This window comes from Ictalurus punctatus, chromosome 20 (assembly GCF_001660625.3).
Source record: "Ictalurus punctatus breed USDA103 chromosome 20, Coco_2.0, whole genome shotgun sequence".
In the NCBI taxonomy this organism is placed as follows: Eukaryota; Metazoa; Chordata; class Actinopteri; order Siluriformes; family Ictaluridae; genus Ictalurus; species Ictalurus punctatus.
Window position 1 is genome coordinate 19,332,727 of NC_030435.2, and position 16,846 is coordinate 19,349,572.

The following is a 16,846-nucleotide window of genomic DNA, read 5'->3' on the forward strand; positions in this document are numbered from 1 at the left end:
CGAGTGTGATGATGAAATTTCCACCAACTTGACATCAAAGGGTACTTGACTCAAATCATTGAGTCAATGATGAAAAATGTACCATATTTAACAGTTGGATCAACCTTCACCTTTTTTTGTAAAACACACTAAAATGGGACAAGAGTTCAGAAATAACCAGAATAAGATACAATACCATTAACATCGTCATTTTTCATATAATTTGCTCTTTATGTGGTAGGAGGAAGAAACCAACAACCTTATCAATTCAGATCAATCCCTCCAGGATTTAGCAATCACAGAAATGAACACAAAATCAAAGAAACTCTGCTATATTCAAAGGTGCCTGCAATCGTCCTAAATTACTGCAGATTTTCCACAGATTGGGGCTAAGACGCATCATGTGATGTCATCACAAAGTGCATTCAGCCATAAACCTCTTCGATTCACGTGTGTCGAACATGAGTACAGCTAAAAGATTTCATTTACCAACAAATTTCACTGCGAAAGACTGCACAAAACAAGTTCGTGCAACTGCAATTTTGCCAGTTAAAGTAGTTTTCTGCAAGCAAAAAAAAAAAGCACAAAAAACTTCCAAAACAATTTTTTTTAAAAAGCTGCATCAAAATCAATCATTTTTGCCCGCAACAATCACAAAAAAAACCCCTCTGAAATCCTGTACGGACTGTCAGATGAGAATAAAACCACAGAGTTTAAAGCTAGATTTAAAGTTATTTCCATTTAAAGCTAAGCTATTGCTGTCCACACATGTATTAGTACATGCAAATCCTGACAGGCTGCATCATTTTTCTCTTGGCAAAACTGTATTGCAACACCATTCCTCTTCTATTTCTTATATCTAACATAATGCACCACCTGGATAATGACAAGGAAAGTGTTTTATATTCATACGTTATTTATATATATTTGAACAATAGAGGGAAGGACAGCCCAACAGGTTTATGAGTGGTATATTTTACATAATTTAATTACATTTTAAAAAAATAAATAAATCAGTCAAAACCTTAATGTGATTTACTATACTTTGAATCATGACTTACAGTTGAGTGCAAAAGTTGAGTGCACAGCCAATGGACAAATTACATTAGAAGGGCAAAATATGTTCAAGGGACCAGTCATAAAGTTATTAGAGAATATTTATATATTCAGAATAGGAGATGAAAATATTTGTGATATTTAAATACATTTTTTAAAAACCTAACACTATTAATGTCTTTTTCAATTCAAGTAGATTATTCAATTTGTCCTAAGGGTATACAAAAGTTCCCACACACCTTCAAAGTTAAAAGATAAGCTTAAAGTATAAACAGTTGTATATCTTTAAACACATAATATACAACACATATTTGATGTTCCTTTATATCGCATCTGAATAATTATAAAGAACCAATACATGTGTTGTGTGCTTTTCTATTCATCAGTGTACTTGCTCAGTTTTACTTGCGTTGTGTGGCGGTATTCAGAGGTTTGACTTTCACAAAATGAAGAGGATCTTGTCAGTACCACCTTCCTGTCTCATCTGCTCCAGCTGAATGGAGTGGCGACGTGGAGGCCTCCGACCTCCGATTGTGCCTTCCTGTCTATGGCCTTTGGTCTCTTCAGCTTTTGGAGCAGTGCTTGCCTCGTCACCACAAGAGCACGTGGATGTGTTTGCAGTGGAGCTGACTGAGAGAGGAGGTAAGAAGGTAGTATTACGTGCCTGGGGCTTTAAACTTAACTGCTCTTGTGGTTTCCATTTTCTCATGGTGTTAAATCCGCATTGAGCAGCTGGAGGTGCCAGAGAGCAGGAGCTGGTGTTGCTAGGGGAATGGTGGAGGTTTCTGCTGGTAGGAACTGGCGGTAGTGTTATATTGCAAGGCTGGTCATGTAGGTGTGTGTCTGAGCTGGAGAGATTGAGTGATAAGGTGGGAAGCTGAAGTAAATTCTTCCCAGGAAGAGCAGGTAAAGTGTTACGTCGATTATGTAGATGTGCTTGAGTTGCTGGAGCAAAATTCTCTGCATGGTTCCTGAAAAACGTTCCTCCAGGTTTGAGGTTGGCAGCTTTAGAGGAGCTAGTCAGATCCACTTGCCGAGCATGGGAGTCATGGCTGCTGTGCTGCACCTCTTTATCATCTTCTTTCTGCACAGCTCCCTTCGTAATCCTTTCTTCATACGTGCAACTGAGGTGTTCTAGAAATAGAGGTGAGGCTGCTCTGCTCCCCTTCCTTCCTGAAGCTCTGAAATTGAAGATACCCTCTCCCTCAGTCTCAGAGTTTGGTGACCCTGTCTTGAGCTCAATGTCAGAGGGCGACATGCAGGTGACAGGTGAGGTGTCAGGTGACAGAGGTATGTTCAGATAGCGTTGGCTAACAGTGGCACCACCTGTGCTTAGATCTGTGGAGATGATGATGATGTCACGCCCCTTAGCCCTGCAAGCATCAAGCAACACATGGATAGTATCTTGGTCACGGGCGTTGATGCCATAGACCAGGGCAGAACCACCAGCATAGTCCTCCATGCTAGGGTCAGCACCAGCAGAAATCAGGGCTGCAGCCACCTCGGCTCCAGCATGCTCCATACAAGCGTACATGAGGGGTGTGCGTCCAGACTTGTCCTGGGCGTTGGGATCAGCGTGGTGTTGGAGAAGGAAACGGATGAGCCTCAGAGAGGTAGTGTTTCCAGACTGGTCAGCCCTCAGTGCTCGGCATGTAGCTAGAAGAGGTGTCTCACCTCGTTGGTTGCGCTCGTTGACTTGTGCGCCCCCTTCCACCAGCAGCCGAACCAGACGCATCTTGCCCAACTCGGCTGCTTTGATAAGAGGGCTTCCGTCCTCCAGGTAGTCCTGCCGCTCAGCCATGGTGCCAAAGATCTGAGATAGAATCTTAGATGGTTTTCTTATCAGTGATACCTTATAGATGTAATCCGTGACAAAGTTTGATTAAGATAATCTCATTGAGAAGATTTTTTTTTAAAGGTTTTAAGATTTTTGTCCTCTTTTTGTGCTGATCGGTGGAAACGGAAGGGAACAAAAAACAGGACATTTCAATCAGCCAGAACATTAGGTATACCAATTTAGTAACTGGTAAATCAGTGTATATAAATAAAAATTTAGTCCATGATGAAAAATCTAAATCAGAAAACCTCAGCTTGTGGAAGGAGGCCAGCTTGGTTAGGCAATCTGTGTTGTTTCTGAAAGTGCCTGCGAATGATTTTTAAGCTTAAAATGTCGAGCCCTGAAGGCAGTACTGTAAAAGCGTTGGACCTGTTTGAATGTCCGCTGCTTTGAAATGCTTTCATGTCAGTAGGAAGGCTGACTGAGTTAAAAGGGAAAAGAGGTCAGCTGTGCTGGCTGAGCCTTCAGAAACATTGTGTAACCAACCATTTATTTTACAGTTCACCAAGTTACAACACACTGTGTCACCCCTCACTAAAATTTTATACGATAATATTATATTTAATATATTTACAAATTGTTTTTACATTTTGACCTGATTACACATGGCATAAATAAAAAAATATACAGGTAAGTGTATGGTTATCTTTAGTCCCTTATATTTCCCTATTGATATTTCCTAATAAGTCATGGCTCATCTTTATTGCATATATTTATTAGTTTAATGACACCATTTCTTTTTAGTAGTAGGTCTTGCAATGAACAAAATGAACCCTAAATTAATAAGAAACATATCCTATGCTTTTGCATCTGAGCATCAATAAATATCTTCCTTTTTCTCTTGTCCTGTAACTACAAGAAAGTTGGAACTGACCTGCTGTTTCCTTTGAGATCCCTGATACCTGCCACAGGTTCTTATCCTGGCTTGGTGCGAGCAGACGTGCTTCAGGTCAAATGATTTCGAGATCTGTCAGAGGGAGTCAGGGAGCATGTTTTTCTGATAGGGGAGGGCATCCTTCCATGTGTCCAGGCACATAAATGCATATGAGGACAAAAATTAATTTTAAAAAAAGACAAAAAAATAATAATTTTGACTAGAGAAGGGGTTTGTAAATTCAGCAGTAATGTTTTTTTCCATGAGTAGATTAGGTTATAAGTGTAGAGATAGATTCCGTCTTTCAGTGGAATCTTTAAATGCAGTTTTCCCTTTCTGCACTTTTCTGGCTGAGATAGACGCCTGACCTTCCACAAACCTTTGCCACAAAGCTGGAGGCACATAATTGTCTAGAATATCTGGAACTGGAACTTTGCTGGAACTAAGGGGCAGAACCTAAAATTGTTCCAGTGTGACAATGCTCCAGTGCACAAAGTGAGTTCCACAGAAGGGCTTTTCACACTGAGCTTAACCCCGGGTTATCTTCATTCTAAACCCCACATTTAACCCCAGGTAGAGGATTTAGAAGCAGTTTGCATTGTGTAGTCCCTCCAGGATTTCAGGATTTCATGATTTTGTGATCACAGAAACGAACACAAAATCAAGCAACCTCCACAATATTCGGAGGAGCATGCAGTTTTCAGAATTACTGCAGATTTTCCGCAAATTTGGGCCAAGACACAGCATGTGACATTATCACAACACGTTTTCAGCCAAAGCCCTCTTCAACTCGTGTGTGTTGAAGATGAATACAAGCTAAAAGGTCTCATTTACCAATAAACAACACTGTGAAAGTATGCACAGTGTGAACAGATTCATTGCTAACCCCAGGTAAAATTTGAGCAGTCTGAAATATGAAACACGAAAGATAACCCAGGATTTCTTTTACCCGGGGTTTAGGTTGAACCAAGGTTAACTATTTCAAGTGTGCAAAGCCCTAAAGACGTAGTTTGCCAAGATTATTTCAGAAGCACTCAAGTGGTCAACTTTGGAATGTGATGTTCAACAAGCACATATGGGTATGATGGTAAGATGTCCACATACTTTTGGCCATAGAGAGTATCTAGAATAGACAATGTAAAAATTTGACATTTCACATGAACACCGTTCTAGTATGCAGTGACGGCTCAGTGTTTTAGATCTATGAGCCAGTCTGATTCAAGGTCAGTGGGTTCAACACCTGCAAAAACATTCCAGATTGTGTTATTCACAGATGCTGCAATGCAAGTTAAAAGGCAAGCCAATATGGATTCACACCATACACGTGAAACATATTGCAACACAGAGGGAGGAGCAGTGACTACTTGACAACAAGTCAGCTTGATGATGTACTGTCTGACCTTTAACCAACTGAACTTTGCATGCCTTGTTCTAAGCTGTATAAAGTTGCAGACATTCTAAGAGACTGAGGAGCATTTCATTATTGATATATATTTTTTTATTTATAAACCTCCATCCATCCATCTTCTACCGCTTACTCCTATTTCTAGAAATTTGAGTAGGTGACATTTGATTCGTTTCATTCATTTATCTGACATCCAATATTATAGTGCAGATGATGAAGGTAAACGCTGGGGTATGAGAAAGTGGGAAAGTATTGTGAGAAGGTATTGTGCTATAATGGCAAAATGTTTGTTCAGTTCCTCCAGGATTTCACAATTTTGAGATTGCGGAAATTAATGAAAAATCAAGCAACTCTACAATAAACAGAGCAGCTTGGAATTTTGCAGATTTTCGGCAAATTTGGGCCAAGATGCGTCATGTGATATCATCACAACGCACATTCACTCAAAGCCCTCTTCGATTCACTTGTGTCAAACATGAATACAGCTAAAAGGTCTCATTTACCAACAAGCATTTCTGTGAAATTTTTCACATTTTTGGTCGCTACAATCACAAAAAACTCAGCGAAATCGTGCACGGACTGCTTGATTGTGACAAATATGCTTATCCTCAATTGCTAGCTAATTGTTTCAGCTTATGTTGCATATCCCAATGTGGTGCGTTCCCTTAGACAAATTTGAGAACCCAAAAGAAGCTCAACCTTTTTTAGCCAGTCCAAATTGTTGTAGTATCACAGTATGGCATGCACATAGCCTTCTTCTCCACTATGGAGTGAATTGGCAATGTCAATGCTAAGTCAAGTGCACAGGCACAGGTATCCACAGAGCTACCTTAAATCTTTCATTGGGTTTGCTGCTATGCTGAAAATCTGCATCTACTCTTATCAATGCTGTAATGAATGTTTTTAGAATTTTCAGATGAGCAAGATTAGCCATATATATTTTAATTCATTGATTATTTTTATTTTATCAAGTGGTGTTGATTAGTTTTGTTAAGTAACAGCAGCTCTGATAGTAGTGCCAGCTGCAAGACAAATCACAGGTGTATATTAATGTGCTTATTCCAATGTTATCATTTCTATAGTAACAACTCTTACAGTAGATGCTTTACATAATTGAACACTAATAATAAACTGATTGAAATGTGTTTTTATTTAACAACTGAAAATTCTGTAATCATGATATGGGAAAGCTTTCTGTAAATAGTGTGGAAGAATCTTCTTCTTCAAAAAAAAACAATGTAAGTGTCTTGGGGTCTAGATGCCAAAAACAGACTTTATTATAAAAGCAACAAAGTCATGAGCTGGTCTGCAGATCAAATAACATATCCTTCTGAAACACTGATCTGATTGGCAGAACTTTTTCTTTTTTTATTTGGACACACTTTGGTCTCACACCACCATTATATTCAAATCTCAGGTACCTCTTGGCATGTTACCCCCAGCTCTCCCTCTCTCTCTAAAAAAAAAAAAAAAAAAAAAAAAAAAAATATATATATATATATATATATATATATATATATATATATATATATATATATATATATATATATATGCTAATCAATTAAGATGCACAGTTTATATTTTTTAGTTTCATATAAAACTACGTTTTGTTTCTTTGTGACCCGAGAATAGCGAGAACAATAAGATCCGGGTGTGTGGTGGTGAGACAAAAGTGCAGAGGTTTTGAAAAATTCACTCGTTACTAGAAAAGCTACATTACTTCGAAAAAAACACAGGTACTTCCGCGATACTACAAATGTAGGGAAGCTAACAGCGTCGCTGCATGTATTGTATGTAACATGGTAGCTATGGTAACAGGACAAGCAAATATAAGGGACTGGAAATTTCCATCCTCACCAACACCCGATCCACGTACAGCTATCTTTTACCGAATGTTTAGTGATGAAAAGCAGTTATTTTGTTGTTTTCTTATAACAGATCGCACCCATTTAATCAAACATAACTGCCAGGTTTGTTTTATGAGCTTTGGATTTATAAGATAAATATAGGCTCTGCATGACAGGCATTTTGTAATGAATGTCAAGCATTTTTGTCAAGTCTGGAAACCAGTAAATAATAAATAAACAAATAAATAAATAAATCTTGTTGTTCAGTGATTCAGCAGGACATCCGGGTGGAAATTTCCATACCCACCAAAGCCTACAGCAGAGATCAACCATGGTCTTGTGTGGGAATTTTCCACACCACGTGATCCCCTCTGAAGGATCTGATCTGTGAAAACAGATCTGATTCAGTTTTTTTTCTTTTTTCTTTTTTTAAAGTGCAATCTTGGCATGGTTCCAGGTCATGAACGGGTTAATTTAGACTCAGAACTTATGATGTCTAATTATATTTTACAAAATGTCTTGTCATTCTTTGCCTGTATCCAATAAGGAGTGGACAGGAAATTATCCTTTTCAGTTTTCTAAATTTATCTGAAGCTTTTATATGAAGTGATGTCAACTTGGAACCAGAACAATGAGAATGAAATGGCTTTCAGTAGATAATAAACACAGGGTTTAGTTCCCTGCTTTCATGCCCAGTTCCTCTCATTATACGCAATGTGGACAAAAACATCAGATGCATTATCTTGGCACATAGTTTTCTCAAGAAAAAGAACAGGACAAGTTAAGATCAGCCCATTAACTCATTTGCATAACAGTGGTCACAGGATTGTGTACACTTTGTCATCTGACAGCAAGAACAAAAAAAAAAAAAAAAAAAAACCCAGGATGCCTGATCGCAATGGAAATGTACCAGTGGTGTGACAAACTTGCAGCTTGTTACTAGAAAATCTACATTATTTTTAAACTAGCCCAGCTGCTGCCACCCTACTAAACAGTGTATTTAAGCTAGTAGCATTGCACTTTGTAGCTAACTATCCCCTAACACTGGTTATAAACATGTTATTTATGTATTGTATGAGGAAAAACAGTTTATATAATATGTGATAAGAGAAATGAACACCCATGTTCTTTTGTTATTTTCTTATATCAACCATTTAATATAAAACATTACTGCCAATTCTTGATTTCCCTTTTACTTGGAGAATTTGTAATTAAACTCAGGCCTAAAATAACAACTCTGAAGATAATCTTTTTAAGTATTTAAATAAATAAATAAATAAATAAATAAATAAATATTAAACCAATATGACTGGTTTGTTCAGTGATTCAGCAGGACACCCTGGTGGAAATTTCCATAACCCTCAAAGCCTACAGCAGAGATTAGCCTTGGTCTTTTGTGGAAATTTACCACACCACTTGATCCCCTCTGATGGATCTGATCCATGAAAAGATATCTGATCCAGATGTTAACAAAATTGTTTGTTTCACCTTGGCATGAAGCCACACTGGATGTAGAGCTCCAGAGTCAGTATGGGTCTAGCTTAGATAGATATTAAGCACAACACTTTATCATACTTTGTCAGATGATGTATGCTATCACAATAAGGTTGCACGTGATTCTGCTTAATTATCTAAAGGAATGTCAATAAAAGTACAATAAAAATGGAGTTGCTTAGGGTGTACTTATGATTCAGTAGGTGAAACAACAGGTTTATTTGTTCGATAAGGAATGCTCTCACACCCAATTCCTCTCATTACACACACCAGTTTTCTCATAAAAAAAGAAAAGCTAACACCCTCCCACTAACCATTAGCAGAACACTGGCAGTATAAAGTAATGTTTTGCTAGCAACACGTGCAGCTTACGCTTCTAGAAGTTTCTAGAATATACACGAGCGTGGATTTGATTGGTCAGTGGGCGGGGCGTCCGCGTGCGCAGAAACCTGGCGGAAATGTATAAGTAGCGGAACTAAAACGTCTCAATCATTTTTTTTTCAGAGGAACTGTCAACTTCCGGGACGTTGATTCTCCAAGCAAGCTCATTTTTTTTGTAGCATCGTATAAAGGTTGGTTGGCTTTTAATACTAATACCAAAAAAGAAGTTTTTATACCTGTTTATTACATTAGGCATTTTGTGCAATAGGTTTGTTTAAAGCAATGCCTTGCGGAATGTAAAATGCGCTAATGCATTGTGTTTACATTATATTACAGACGGTTTAACAGTGACGATGTTATTAGTTGCATTTCCTTATACCGATAATTCATGCAATATTTTATATTTCATGCCCTGATGCTCGTGTTTTGCAGGTCCCGAATAATGCCTGAGAAAATCCGCATCAACAGCCCCAATGTGCACTACACTGAGAAGTTCATCGAGTCCCGGTATTCGTACCACACCACCTCAGTGACCCAGAACGGAGACACGTACACGGTGAGTCTCTAGCGAGATTTAAATCGGATGTTTTGTTTACTTAGGACATTTAGTTATTTAGAGCTATGTGATTAAAATCGTTTTGAAATCAGATTGAATTAATGAGCACTAGTGTCAGATCCGGGGTAAATACCCCCGTCTTCCGCCCACTCTTCCTTGGATAGAGCAGGATAAAGCGACTACTGAAGATGAATTAATGGACGAACGAACGAACGAATGAATGAATGAGAACGGTCAGATTAGGTCGTTCTTCAGTGCGCATGCGCTTACTGCTCAAGCAACCGCATGCCTCTACAGCTCACACACCCCTTTCAGCACAGACGTTTCAGTAATAGCTGCTAATAGAGCAAAATCTTTATTATTATTATTATTATTATTATTATTATTATTATTATTATTATTATTATTATTATTATTGTTGTTATTTTACCTTTATAAATAATAAAAAATAGGAATTCATCACTAATGGAAACATAGCCTGGGTTTTGGCAAGCCAGCAGAATACCACCACTGGGATTTCTGTAATGTTATCTGATCATCCTTGAAAAGGTTCTCATGATACACAATACTTAGTTTTGCTAATAGTGGCTTAGTGGTTAGCACGTTCGCCTCACACCGCCAGGGTCGGGGGTTCGATTCCCTGTGTGTGTGGAGTGTGCATGTTCTCCCCGTGCTGCGGGGGTTTCCTCCGGGTACTCTGGGTTCGATTCTCTGTGTGTGTGGAGTGTGCATGTTCTCCCCGTGCTGCGGGGGTTTCCTCCGGGTACTCTGGTTTCCTCCCCCAGTCCAAAGACATGTATGGTAGGCTGATTGGCATGTCCAAAGTGTCCGTAGTGTATGAATGGGTGTGTGAGTGTATGTGATTGTGCCCTGCGATGGATCAGCACCCTGTCCAGGGTGTACCCCACCTTGTGCCCGATGCTTCCTGGGATAGGGATAGAAGATGGATGGATGGATATTTAAACTACAAAAACAAGATAATTAGTATACAACAACCCACTATATCTACTGTTATTAGTCAAAGATGGCTGCCAATATGCACAATGCTTATGACAACTTATCGCAATATTGATATGGTGTAGTAATATTACCAATTCCTATTTGAAAATCCTGTTCAAGTAGCTCCTGACTTTACCAGCTACCATGTTTCCTCTCCATACCTCTAGGTGACACCCCATAGTACTGAGTTTACATTCCGCACAGAGCGCCATGTGCCCAAGCTTGGTGTCATGCTTGTGGGCTGGGGTGGAAACAACGGCAGCAGCGTCACCGCCGCTGTGCTGGCCAATAAGCTTGGCCTGACCTGGAAAACCAAGATGGGTGCCAAGGTAAAAAGTCATTTGGGGTTTTTTTTTTTTTTTTTTTTTTTTTTTGGGATTTTTTTTTAATAACAGTGGTATAACACAGGGTTGTCCAATCTTGTCTGAAAATGGGTGTGGGTGCAGGTTTTCATTTCTTTCCAACCAAGCTGGAGCCTCACTCACCTGAGTGTATTGAGAGCCAAGATCAACTGATTAAACAGGTGGAATCAAGTGTGAATCTTGCCTGATTGAAAAGAAAAACTGCACCCACATAAGCTCTTTGCGGATAACGGTGGTCACTCCTGGTATAACGTAAAACAATATTTATCTTTCGTAAAAATCATTACCTTCAGTACTACTGCTTCTGAAGGAATTTTTGATGTTTAGAAATAGTTTATATACTTTGCATTTTTTAAAATTATTATTATTATTATTAATAATAATAATAATAATAATAATAATAATAATAATAATATTTTGTATAGTGCAGTCCAAAGAAAGAAAAAACAACAGAAGTATAATCTGACAATGTTTTATCCAGAAAGTGTAAATCCCAGCCATTAATGTCTTTCCTGTAATTCTCACATCTCTTGGGATTTTTCCTTTTCTTCCCCACCCCCCCCAGTGCGCCAATTACTATGGTTCATTGTTGGAGTCTTCCACTGTGTCTCTTGGCTCAGGACCAACCGGGGAGATCTTTGTACCGTTCAGAGAACTGCTTCCAATGGTGCACCCTAATGACGTCGTATTTGATGGTAATGACAGAAAACATGTTGTGGATGCAGTGTGGTGCAACCATTACTGAAGGTCTACCATCATGTGTTTTACATTATTTAGCATCACAACTACCAAATGATGTAAATAACTTTGTTTCTTGCAGCCACTGTTATGCTGCATGAGGCAGAACAGAAAGAGTATATAACTAACCTTGAAGGGGTTTTTTTTTTTTTTTTTTTTTTTTTTTTTTTTAAGTTTAGGTGAAAATTTCCATACCAGTCCAAGCTTGCAGCAGAGAATAGGCTTGGATGGAAGTTCGCATTCTGATCTGTTTGCCCACTAGGGCCAGAGACCAGAAAATTGCCATTAGATCTCCAGATTCATGCTTGAGCTCCAGAATTGTGACTGCAGAAATAAATACATGACTGATTTTGCAGGAGTTGTGTTTTTATCTATACAGTTTAGGAAAAGTATCATTATGTGTGTTTCAGGTTGGGATATGTCCTCTATGGATCTTGGTCGTGCCATGGAGCGTGCTCAGGTTCTTGATTGGAGCCTTCAGGAGATGCTTCGCCCCCACATGAGCCAGCTCAAACCAAGGCCCTCCATATACATCCCAGATTTCATTGCTGCCAACCAGGATCAGAGGGCTGACAACATCCTCACAGGCACCAAGGCAGAGCAGGTACAAAGATCCAAATGATGTATTTTAATACATGTTTGCATTTGTAAAATAGTTTGGAGTATTTTACAGCAAACTAAAATTGAGTGACATGGGTATTTATGCAGATGGAACAAATCCGCAAAGATATCCGTTGCTTCAAGGAGAAGAGTGGTGTGGAAAAAGTCATAGTGCTGTGGACGGCAAACACAGAGAGATTCTCAGATGTCGTGACTGGTGTCAATGACACTGCCAAGAACCTTCTTGCTACCATTCAGGTAACTGATAGGCACATAATGTCTAGCACTGATCTCAACACAACTTCATGCACATCACAGAAATAAGGAGAAGGTTTTAGGTCCTCAAGACTTCAGATTATGAAATGAGCCTTATTTGTTGCCCTGAAACTATTCAAAGTTTTATGTTGGTTATTAGCATAATTTAGTGTTGTTTTGACGTATAATGTCACATAAACAAGCCAGTTCCTTAAAGAGAGCTGCTTATAGGTACAAGTTCAATAAAAGCTTCTTAGGCATGCATTGTTGTAATGATTGACTTAAAATGTGAACGCCCCTGTTAATTAGAACAGCTATGATGCCTGAAGGCAAGGATGTCCTTAAAATATCCCCACCCTGCATTGTTTAAAATGTCAAATCTGAGGTGGGGTTCTCTATTTTGAGCCAATCAGTACACATTTAATATTAACAAATAGGCTTGCTATGATAATTATAATGTTGTGAAATCACGGGTTATGAGAAGTTCTTTGTGATGCTTGGTTTATACTTTATTACTCATTATAAATTTTATCAGGAGATCTTGGGTTTAAATCTCAGCAATGCCACAGCCACCCAATGCCAGAAGTCAATGGAGCAAAATTAGCTATGCTCTCTGCATGGGAGGGATGGCATATACTCTCTTCCCTGTCAATCACAGCGAATATATGTGGAAGAGAGTATATAGCGCTTTCCTCTGAGTGTTGATGCTGCTGTGTGATGCAGCATGAGCAGCAGTTAAAAAAAGATGGCTGGCTTCGATGTCTGTCTGAAGGAGGAAACACGTGTTAGGCTTCACCCTCCCTTCTTGGAAGTTGACACATGACTGGGAAAGTGTTTTGCTGGGAGTTGGCAGGTGCCCAAATTGGGTAGAAAAATGGGAAGAAAAATAAAACAATACTGACTAATACTAATACCGATTCAAACTTTGATGCCTGTTTTAGGAACCTTGATGTACTGGTTAATCATTTCAGTGACACTTCTTTATAGAACGGAGGAGATGTATCTCCATCCACCCTGTTTGCCGTGGCTAGTATTCTGGAGGGCTGTGCGTACATCAACGGCTCCCCTCAGAACACTTTCGTACCTGGAGCTGTAGAACTGGCTGTTCAGCGAGGGATCTTCATAGGAGGAGATGACTTCAAATCAGGTCAAACGAAACTGAAGTCCGTTCTGGTGGATTTTTTAATCAGTGCTGGACTCAAGGTAAGAGAGATGTAGTTAAACGTGCATTTTAGTCAGTGTCTGCTTCAATGCATCATGTTTTCAGGATATGAATCCCCTACATGATTCTTTACTGCGCGTGTCCTTTTCATTCTAGCCAACCTCCATTGTGAGCTACAATCACCTGGGAAACAATGACGGTATGAACCTGTCTGCCCCAGAGCAGTTCCGATCTAAAGAGATTTCCAAAAGCAATGTGGTGGATGACATGGTGGCGTCCAATCCAGTGCTCTACAAGCCTGGAGAGAAACCCGACCACTGTGTAAGAATGATTTATGACATTTGTCGCAATTGTTACAGCACAATAGCTAGTTAAACCTTATACTGAAATATATGGTGCAGTATTTCAGACCAGGAGTGATGAATCTTAACTGCAAAGGGTTGCAGGTTTTCATTACAATCAGGCAGGAACCATGTCTGTCCTATATAGCATAAGTTGTGCAGAAACGTTTCAAAACGATATTGTGATTTTATATTGTATGCAACCTAACTAATAGTTACAGCAAATAAATATGGCGTGATTTAATGCACAAAATGTTCAAGTGTGATTAACTGTACAGCACTTGTATGTGTAAATTATTTATAAATTACAATACATTATAAATGAATAGATTAAGACTCGGAAAGTATCCTTAAGGCAACAGATAATGGCAGCATTCCAACTCGGTTAATATTAGTAATTATATCATTATGTGTTCATAGTTTAATGGGTGGGTGCAGTTCTGCATGCCTTTTGAGTTATGACATGTAGAATTTGTGTCAATCTAGGTGGTCATTAAGTACGTTCCCTATGTGGGAGACAGCAAACGAGCAATGGATGAGTACACGTCAGAGATCATGATGGGTGGCACAAACACAATTGCTCTTCACAACACATGTGAGGTGAGTTAGAGTACATTACTGGGTCACTTATGAAGTGCATGAATAGTTTACTAGTACTTGTTGAATGAGTTCTTTATTGAAATGTTAAGTTACTAAAGTTTAAAAATATGTGGCCAGTTTAAACCACCATGATGTAAAAAGCCTGTTGGACAACCAATTTTCCTGAAAGTGGTGTAAATTGGGGATTTTAAAAAGTTATTAGACATAGGTTTCCATGAAGATGTGTCTCAGTGACATTGACCTAATGATTTTCTTTTTTTCCCCTCATAATTCAGGACTCACTGTTGGCCAGTCCCATCATTCTGGACTTGGTCATTCTGACTGAGCTGTGTCAGCGAATCACATTCCGCACACAGCAGGACTCATCCTTCCAGACCTTCCACAGTGTTCTATCCTTACTCAGCTTCCTCTGCAAGGCCCCACTCGTACCGCCCAATGCACCAGTTGTCAACTCGTTCTTCCGCCAGCGAGCCTGCATCGAAAATGTCATGAGGTACAGGAAAGTTTGTGTGTTCATGGGTCATAGGTCATACAGATTTTTACCATTTTTATAGCAATAAAAGTGTAAAATTTTGTTTATAAAATGTTTGGTATCTGAGTCTCATTTTAGTCATTAGCAATATAACCAGTTTTTATGGAAATTTATGGAAACCATTTTCATGCTCACGGATTGATCTGTATATATGGAGATGCATACAGATACAGTAGATACACAGTATATGGTGTATATAAAGATAATCCCTTAAATACATTTTTACTATTAGTTTCAGTGCAACTAAGAAGAATGGAATATGCTTTAATATGAATAACTTGATGATAAACTTGGACTAAGGAGAAGTGCCTTGCAATGCAATGTTGCTGAAATGGGTCGTCTCTCTTGGGTTCTCTCACACAGGGCTTGCCTTGGTCTTCCACCTCAGAACCACATGCAGCTCGAGTACAAGATGCAGAAAAGCTTCAACATTTGTCAAGACAAGAAGGTTCACAGCCTTGTAGCCACAAAGGGGAACAACATCGTCACCAAAGCATACCACTGCATTGAGTGTAATGGAGCCAGTGAGCAGAGGAATGTTGAGAGATAAAAAAAAAAAATCATCCCATAACTGTGTTGATCACTCTGTTTAATAGAAAACAGAATTTCTATCTTTGCATGAATCCTCTGTCACCATTTACTATTAACATCATAATGTGATTTACTTGCTCTAAACAATACTAACCTTGGAAATGGGTTCCTTTGTGGATTGAAGTTGTTATACAACTGCTTTAGCTAGTCTAAAAGGGAGAATAATTCTTTGACTAAAGTTTGTATTTTTAAAGTCGTTTGAATGTTTTTTCTAACCAATTACCTTGAAACATGAATGCTAATATTAGTATGCAGGAAGGTTGAAAACTTATACACAGTAGGGCTTAGAACCTTTAAACACCCAAAGAACTCTTGATGAACCATTTTACCACAAGTGTACTGTATATCATTATTTTGGTCTGATAGAATTTGTGTCTTTAGAAGCAGAACCCATGTAATCAGAGCAGTGAACTTATGTAACTGCAAATGTTAGCGATTTCTATGCAAAGTGTGCACAAACAGCAAAATTCACATACAAGAAAATGTTTGTTGAAAGTGCTGTAATATACAAGAAACTTATTTTTATTGACAGTATTGTGCTTAACTTGTATTTTTAGGTCAGTTTCAGAAATTATAGGCTTTGTGATGTCAAAATAAACATTTTTGTTTCAGTCAGAAATGTGTCCCGTTTCTGGTCCATAAAACATTACCAAGGATTACAGGAGCTATGTTCAGACATGGATTATTATTCATTTATTCGTAAATAAATTGCTCCTGCATTTACACAAGAAATGTGTTCATATAAATCCAGTTAGTTTGAGAAGAATACTCCTGAGTTTGTGTATTCTTCTCAAACTAACTGGATTTATATGAATGCATTTCTTGTGTAAATGCAGGAGCAATTTATTTTGTTTGTCGTTTGTTTTTAACCTCCACAATAGAAACCCATTTGATTATTTTAGAAGATAAATTGTCAAATTTAAAGGCACATTTTAATATTTTATCCAACACTATGGGGGATGCAAACTTTTGTACTCGTGTGTGTACATCTGAAGCTAAATAATTTAATAGCTTTTTTTAAAATAATGTTTCTATTTATTTTATTATTTCATACGTATAGATTAATTTTCGAAAAGTTTCTAAAAAAATTTATTGTAATGGCAATCTAAAGATAAAGTAGACCATACTGTTTTAGTCTGTTTAGGCTGATCGGTTGATTTTTTTTTCCCCTAATAATTATTTTAATTTTTTTTTCTGTTTTATGAAAACTGAATTAAGAAAAATACATTCGAAATAA

At 38.3% G+C, this 16,846-nt stretch overlaps 2 protein-coding genes across 2 annotated transcripts; one reads left to right on the forward strand and one right to left on the reverse strand.

The window, feature by feature from the left end:
- Positions 1-934: 934 nt before the first annotated feature.
- Positions 935-3,959, reverse strand: LOC108280248 (ankyrin repeat, SAM and basic leucine zipper domain-containing protein 1). Its single transcript, XM_017495095.3, has 2 exons — positions 3,747-3,959; positions 935-2,981 (listed from the first exon to the last, which is right to left on the reverse strand). Exon 2 carries the CDS (start codon positions 2,834-2,836, stop codon positions 1,475-1,477), a length of 1,362 nt encoding a protein of 453 aa, XP_017350584.1. The 5' UTR covers positions 2,837-2,981; positions 3,747-3,959; the 3' UTR covers positions 935-1,474.
- Positions 3,960-8,912: 4,953 nt separating this feature from the next.
- On the forward strand, positions 8,913-16,228 carry LOC108280853 (inositol-3-phosphate synthase 1-A). The gene is made up of 11 exons (XM_017496313.3): positions 8,913-9,064; positions 9,306-9,429; positions 10,596-10,757; positions 11,356-11,485; positions 11,939-12,132; positions 12,237-12,386; positions 13,371-13,586; positions 13,702-13,866; positions 14,373-14,486; positions 14,762-14,979; positions 15,382-16,228. The coding sequence occupies exons 2-11, from the start codon at positions 9,316-9,318 to the stop codon at positions 15,566-15,568; spliced, it is 1,650 nt and encodes a 549-aa protein (XP_017351802.1). The 5' UTR covers positions 8,913-9,064; positions 9,306-9,315; the 3' UTR covers positions 15,569-16,228.
- The last annotated feature ends 618 nt before the right edge of the window (positions 16,229-16,846 follow it).

What these genes read in the sequence shown, in the direction of transcription:
- LOC108280248 (XM_017495095.3), bottom strand. Translation starts at nt 2,836, where the DNA reads ATGGCTGAGCGGCAGGACTACCTGGAGGACGGAAGCCCTCTTATCAAA.
- LOC108280853 (XM_017496313.3), top strand. Translation starts at nt 9,316, where the DNA reads ATGCCTGAGAAAATCCGCATCAACAGCCCCAATGTGCACTACACTGAG. An exon ending in TAATGACGTCGTATTTGATG is followed by an intron (nt 11,486 to 11,938) that starts GTAATGACAGAA and finishes TGTGTGTTTCAG; the next exon opens with GTTGGGATATGTCCTCTATG. An exon ending in ACCTTCTTGCTACCATTCAG is followed by an intron (nt 12,387 to 13,370) that starts GTAACTGATAGG and finishes ACTTCTTTATAG; the next exon opens with AACGGAGGAGATGTATCTCC.